Source organism: Terrapene carolina, unplaced genomic scaffold, assembly GCF_002925995.2.
Source record: "Terrapene carolina triunguis isolate 2854851 unplaced genomic scaffold, T_m_triunguis-2.0 Scaffold193, whole genome shotgun sequence".
NCBI classification, from domain to species: Eukaryota; Metazoa; Chordata; order Testudines; family Emydidae; genus Terrapene; species Terrapene triunguis.
The window spans coordinates 4,060,944-4,068,270 of NW_020664544.1; the positions used below are offsets into that span (position 1 = coordinate 4,060,944).

At 47.9% G+C, this 7,327-nt stretch overlaps 1 protein-coding gene across 1 annotated transcript; it reads left to right on the forward strand.

The window, feature by feature from the left end:
* Window positions 1-723: 723 nt before the first annotated feature.
* CUNH17orf98 (chromosome unknown C17orf98 homolog) lies at window positions 724-5,240 on the forward strand. Its single transcript, XM_024210042.2, has 3 exons — window positions 724-1,081; window positions 3,791-3,890; window positions 4,952-5,240. The coding sequence occupies exons 1-3, from the start codon at window positions 806-808 to the stop codon at window positions 5,107-5,109; spliced, it is 534 nt and encodes a 177-aa protein (XP_024065810.2). The 5' UTR covers window positions 724-805; the 3' UTR covers window positions 5,110-5,240.
* Window positions 5,241-7,327: the final 2,087 nt, after the last annotated feature.

Below are 7,327 nucleotides of genomic sequence, written 5' to 3' on the forward strand. Positions count from 1 at the left end.
ATCTTTACCATAGCCTGTGTGGGAGTGGAAAAGTCCGTCAGTCAAGTTAAACCCTACAATAATACTGTATGCTGAAAGTTTGGCTTTTGTAGAGCTTTGTAGGTTCAGCCCTTGTCAAACTCCCTTCCTAGTGCAGCCATTCACTGCACTCCCTGCAAGGGGTGGAAATAAATCCCTGATCCTGTTTTAATTTGCTTCTCGGGGCTGTCAGTTTCGGATTGTGCTAAGCAGTTTGAGTGGCTCTGACTAGACCACTTCCCTACTGGGCGCAGTGCGGGGTTTAAAGCACCTCCAAGCGACCTAACTGCTTTGCTGGGAGCAGAGCATAGCCCCTTGCTGCCCCTCTCCAAAGGAAGCAAGGTGCAGGCACAGGGGAGGGCCCGGCCCTGATTTTCTGGATGGCTTGAGGTGAGCATGAGGAACCAGCTTACAGAGGTGCCCAGGTGCTGGACAGGGCAGCAGGAGGTAGGTTAGTCTAGCCCCCCCCGTGAGCTACGGACGAAAAGGGGCGCGGGGAGGCAGAGCCTCGCCCCGTGTTGCTTTAATCTGCCCCCCAAACAAACCGGCCGCCTCTGCTGGGGCTGGTAGCTGGTAACACCCCCTCCCGCAGCCATCTGCGGCTGGCTAACAGCTGACTCCATCCCAGCCCCACGTGGCGTGATGCAGCGACTCGGCGGGGAGCCGGCCTTGCGGGGGCTGGTGATGGGAAGGCCTGTGCCCTCCCCCCTCCTTTCCCAGCCGGGGCGGGCAGCTGCCCTGCAGCTGGCTCTGGGGAGCCTCCCAGGGGCGGCGCCCGAACGTAACAATGCAGGGAGCCGGGGGCTCACAAGGAGCCGGGGCTGGCGCCGGGGCGGGGGTCCTGTCGTTGCTCGCCATGGCTTGTCTCAGCAGGCGGTGTCTGCAGCGGCAGAAGGGCTTTATCCTGGACGGGGTGGCCGTGGACTCGCTGGCCGGCAGCTACGCGCACATCCCGCCCAAGCTGTGGTCCGCCTTGCCCCCCTACAACGCCCAGCTGGATGGCCACGCCGCCAGCTACTTCGCGTCCCCCGGGGTCAAGTCCCTGCTGAAGCACACGGAGCAGGTACAGTGGCAGCTGCCCGTAGCGAGAGCCCGGCTCGCCGAGCCCCGGGCCTGGGAATTTCAGGGCTCTGGCTGGCCAGTAGAACTGGTCAGCTTAGCTCGCCTGAGTGCTGAAATGAATGAACCGCAGGGGGAGCCAGTGGCCGTGTGATCAGCCTGCTTCTGTCCCCGGTGGGTTGTGTAGCTACCATCTTAGTTCGTGATTCTGTGTCTGTGACAAAAAATGGTTTTATTTGTAAGGGCAAAACCCGTGTCTGGGCTCTTAGGTGGCTCAAAGGAGACAGAATTTTACACAGTCCATTCATGGCTATTAGCCAGGATGGGTAAGGAATGGTGTCCCTAGCCTCTGTTTGTCAGAGGGTGGAGATGGATGGCAGGAGAGAGATCACTTGATCATTACCTGTTAGGTTCACTCCCTCTGGGGCACCTGGCGTTGGCCACTGTCGGTAGACAGGATACTGGACTAGATGGACCTTTGGTCTGACCCAGTATGGCCGGGCCGTTCTTATGTACCCAGTTCTCATCCAAAGCAGACAGCCTGCGGATCAAAAATGTGGACTATCCGGGAGCTGTTTGGTGAAAGAAGATGGTGGGATTTCTTAATCTTTCCACAAAGAAACGAACCATCGCAGCTTGCCGTTGCATATTCAATTGACAAATTTCTAACCAAATTCTGAACTAAAAACTAAATGTACCTTAGACTGTAAACTATTTGGATTCAGGGATTGTCTTTGTGTTCTGTTTGTACCATCCAGGCCGTGACAGGGTTCCCAGGCAATACAAATAATAATAAAATGACCTGTAATTAACTTTATTAGAAGTCCATCCCTTTCCCCGCCTCAAATTTCACCTTTGCCTCTGCTTAGATTTTTGAGATCCTTGCTGTTTCTGACCTCACCATGGTTCTTGTGTCATTTTCAGTGAACTGTGATGTCAGAATGAAAACACCATACATGGTCAAACCAGCAAGCGGGAAAGGGAGAAGGAAAGTAATAGATTAGCAAAAATTAGCCATTTAAAGAGAAAACAGAACCATAGATGGACAAATTGATCTGGGTCCTGAAAATGACGCAGTTGATACCGTGTTTCCCCGAAAGTAAGACATCCCCCGAAAATAAGACCTACTTCCAGTTTTGCCTCTCGCTGTAATATAAGGCATCCCCCGAAAATAAGACCTCTCGGATAATAAGGCCACCCCGGAATATAAGGCCCCGAAGCTCCAGGAAAAATAAGACCTCCCCTGAAAATAAGACCTAGCGCATCTTTGGGAGCAAAAATTAATATAAGACACTGTCTTATTTTCGGGGAAACAGGGTAAAATGTTGATGTCCAGATTTTGGTAGAATAACAGGCAGATCTGTGGCATGTTGGGTTACAACACTGTGGTTCTAATTCAAAGAATGATGTGGTATTACCTCAGCCAATAGTGGACAGCAGTCTACACCATCATTCCCTCTCACTCCTCTTCCATAGCATAGTGTTCTCTCTGCTTAAGAATGAGAGCTGCGTCTACTTTAGAATTCCAGCTGAAGGTGGGTGTGGGAAAGAGAGAATCTCTAAATAATGGTGATTTTGTGGTTCTTTATGCAGCTGGGGTCTTTTCTTGGTTGCTTAATATCAGATCAGTTTAAAAAAATAATGATTTTTGAAATGTTTTGATCAAAAAGCGAACGACTGTTGCAGTCGGTGTGAAATGTATTTTTTAAAGAAAAATATACAGGGCAAGCTACCATAGTCACACAGGATCTACCTGCGCTGACCTTGTCCTCTTGCTATCTGCTTTCTGTGCTGCTTACCGAAGCTCAGTGCTACCCAAGCCATGGTGAGAAAGCGAGAGAGATAATGCTCATTCATATTCCTTTCAGCTAACTGAAATCGCATTTCATCTCAATTTACTGTTTAAAATCTCACTGATGCTTCATAGAAAACTTTTGAAATAATAATCCTTTGCATTTGTATGCACTGCATTAAAGAGCTTAACAAAGAGAAGGTTAAGGGGGAATTTGGTCACAGTTTATAAGTACCTATGTGAGGAACAAAAAGTTTGATAATGGGCTCTTCAGTCCGGCAGATAAAGAGATAGCAAGATCCAATGGCCGGAAGCTGAAGCTAAACAAATACCGATTCAGGAGGGCAGAGTAGATGATCACAGTGATCCCTTCTGGCTTTAGAATATATGAAAATAATGCCCATTATGTCTTTCATTGTGCTTTGTACAATGACAAACACTGTTGGTGCTTAATAAATAACTTAGACCTGGTTCCTGCAGTCAGATCTGCTAGCATGGACACCTGAGTTACTTCAGTGATGAATCTGGCCCTGTCTCTTTAGAGGGAATTATCTGGATATAGCCGATATTTTATGGATTTCATCTCATTAGCTATTATTGATTAAAGATATTTTCACAGCAGCAGGACTGCATAGCTTCGGACTCTGGAACAATCAATCTCCTGTTGTCATGCACCCCAGATACATTATGAGTGCATACCCAGAGCTGTTTCTAAATGCAGTGCATTTTCACACTGTGTCCATGTGTCTTTAGAGACAGAACAAAGTCAGGTAGCTGGTTTGTTAGGTCCTGATCCGATGCTACTGAAGTGAATGGGAACTTTGCCCTTGACATCAACAAGACTCTTCATGCTGGGATTTAGGGATGAGCCAAAAATCTGGCTTTGCTCTGAGTTTTTGTTCTTTCTCTGACTTGCCCCAGCACCGAGGTGGTACATCCAGGGATGGTTGGATAGTGGATTATTTCCACATCTATGGGCCAGAGCAGAGGTACCTGAACAGGAGGAACTGGGCAGGTGCAGGTAAGACTCCCTTCAATAAGCTCTTCTCCAATCATCAGTTACTCTATGTATCACCTATTGGGTTAAGAATCAGGAGATTTTAAAAGAATAATCAATATTGGGTTCTTTTTTTTTTATTATTAACGTGCTTTCTGGTTTCATAGAATTTGGGGTAAAGGTGTCAAGTTTTCAAGCTTTTCTCCTCGGTCATAAGGCTACAAACTTACATTCCTTTTAAAGGAAAGCTGATTTTTTTTATATAATCACTTGATTCCAGGAGCTGGGGCTTTATGCAAAAATCCCAGATGATAAAATTGTAAGCGTCGACAATGCTGCATTCCACAGCATCACTTGGTAAAAATTCCTTGCTGTTAAATAAATATAATAGCATCTTTAACACACTTCACAAAGGAGGTTGCTATCATTTACCCCCATTTTACAAATGGGAAACTGAGGTAGAGAGACAGGACAGGACTTGCCCAAGGTTACGCAGCAGCAGAGCTGGGAATAGAACCTAGGTCTTATAAGTTACAGGCTGGTGCTGTAGCCAGAGAGTACAGAAGTCATAAACAACTCACAAGGGGATGGCAGAGAATGCCCTTGGTGTGGGATGTGGGCCCTGCTTCGGGCCTTCATAGGTGGCACTACTCTGGTCCCCAGTCCCCACTCCACAAGTTATGGGTCTTGGGAAAACTATTAGGGCAACCCCCCCAGGCTAAGTGACACTAGGGCCCCTTTGGTGCTCAGCTGACTTTGCCCGTCTTTCCTCTGAATTGCACCTCCCTAGAATCTAAGCCTGTGTCACCTCACACTTAGGGCAGGTCAAATCGACACGTTGCTCTAACTGTCGCCAGCAGCCACTGGCCTGGACCCACCAGGACTCCCAGTTGCTAATAGCAGAGCTGAACGGGTGGTGGGGGATTGTTACTAAGTTTTCCCTAGCATCGACAAGGCTGCCGAGCTTGTGTGTAGCTTGCCCACCAGTCCAAGTTCGCTCAGTGGCCTGGGTGAGTCGCTAGATGGAGGAGAACTGGAAAGGAAGAAGCTATAAATACTGATGGGGCCAACTCTCTTCCCCACAGGCCACTCTTCTGAGCAGGTGGGCGGCCACTACAGCTTCCTGGCAGACGTGAAACCCATGAAGGGCTACAACGGGCGCTTCGGCTATCGTCGCAACACCCCGGACCTGCGGGTGAATTCGTCCTGCTTCGGCGAAGTCAGTGTGTTCCCGCTCCACTGATGCCGAACGAGCGGCTTCTCACAGACCCCCGATGCCAGCCCCTCCGGGTGCCATGGAGACCTGGAGACACTGACTAGGAGTAAGAAATGGGAGCTACAATAAAATATTTGTTCTCGCTTGTTCTATTTTAACAGCTTGTTGTTACGGGTGATTTATTCGCCTAGGATACGCGCTGTTGATGCAGCATCTGGGCTCCTGCTTTTACCAGCTGCTCTGGAACTAGGCTGACTGATGCCAGGTGATAGCGCAGGATGACTAGCTCGTGCATGGGCTTCCCCAGGTGTTCAGAAGAGAATCTATGGGACAGCCCAGACCTTCATTCCCAGGGAGACGGGGAAGATACTACCTGTAATACAAGGAGCTTTAATCTCTATCTATAGAAGAGCCTAGATAGATAATAAAACAGATGTATTTGACAACAGATCTTCATGTATACAGAGCATTAAAGGAGGAGAAAAATGGGAAAATATATTGTTCCTATTTGGCCAGGTGGATGACAGCTAGTGGGCTCAAGTCCTGGGGAGAAGAAGCAGTTAATATTTTTATAGAACCCAGAGAGATGAAGACAGGGCCCCTACCTGGAATACCCTTTGAGTGGTTGCCTCGTGTTTGTTGAGGAGTTTTGGTTTGGGGTTTTTTGCTCTCTGTCCCCCCCGCACATGCAATGACATGGGCAGGCTTTTGAGCGAGTCAGCAGCAGGGTGAGGTGGTGGGAATACAGTGCTGAAAAGCTTTAAGGCTGGCCCAATGGAGTGCTCTAATCTAGTTCCATGTAGGGCACTAGAGCTGTTAACACAGGCCTCCAGTAAGCAGCAGGATGTAGTCTCACTTGGGGCTCCGTAGACTCTGAAGCTACCCCAGGGCAGATCTGGACTCCCCAGAGGTTCTAAGTTGTGTTACGCATGTTGCAAAGCTGGGCAAGGCCTAATTAGGCGATGCTATGGCTTCCTGTATAGCGTGAGAACAAGGCCAGGGTTTATATGGGCCTTGTCTATGCTAGCATTTGGGGGGGGGGATGTCTCCCACTATCACCACTGCGAGCACCAGTATAGACATTTTGACCATCTCAGACCTGAAGTTCTGTGAAAATAAAACAGCCCTTGCTGCTAATTAGAGAGGTCACACCCAGAGAAAAAGCCCGGTTGTTTGCTGGCATGAGGGAGCTGCACAGAGACATCTAGCCAGGAGTCACAGCTGGTCACCTGTCGGGCCCTGATCCTGCAGCTACAGCAAGATGGGCAGAACCCTGCAGTTGTATAGATCTCCATTAACTGCCCTGGGGCTCCATGTAGGCAGATGCAGCTGCGGGCTCAGGGTCTGGTATTATAAAGGGAGCTGGAAGCAATGAACTGATCCAAATGACATCTGGTAAATTTCAACCAGACAGTGCTTCCGGGGGGGAATGTGGGCCCCACTGCAATGTAAGAGAAAGTAAGCAGAGGCCTCTGTCAAAGTCAGAAACCCCTAGAGCCAAGCGTTGTACAAATCCCTGCCCTCAAGGAACTTGCAACAAATGATATATGAAGGAGAGGGGTATTCTAGCTTTTATAATAATCATAATTGTGATTCTCATCTCCCCCTTCCTTTGCTTTATTCTATTTGACTCATTACATTCTGCTCCACTAAACTCCTTTTTCATCCACATCACCTTCTTCATTTCCTTGCTGTAAGTTTACCTGAGGTTGTTTTCGTGGTGTATAACCGCCAGCATGTTCTGCCCCAGAAATAGCTGCATTTCCATCACTCAGGTTGCTACAGAAGTAGATATTATAGTGGGTGTAATCACAGGCGAAGGATTCTTGGAGGCGGGTGATTTGCCAGCTCATTAAATATGGCTTGTGTGGTTTCAAGGTGTGCTGGCCATGAGAAAGCAAACACACACAAGCCATTGAAAAGAAGAGAGATTTTTATGTCATTGGTTTAAAGAAACAGAACTCATAGAGAATTAGAGCTACAACTTTATTACCTCGGTCCAAGTGAACCCAATTCAAACTGCAGTGAGACCTTTTTTTGGGGGGGGGAGTTAAATGCAAAACAAAAACTAATTATAGTTTGTATGGGCAGTATGAGAAATAATTACAGGTGCAGTGAGTCTGAGAAATAGCTACCGGCACAATGAGTATAATGAACCTATTACAAGAAGTAGTGAAGAGTAACAAATGTGACAGAACCAGTATCTGTAACTAGATTTACCTGTCACCTTTTTTTTTAAGCAGGT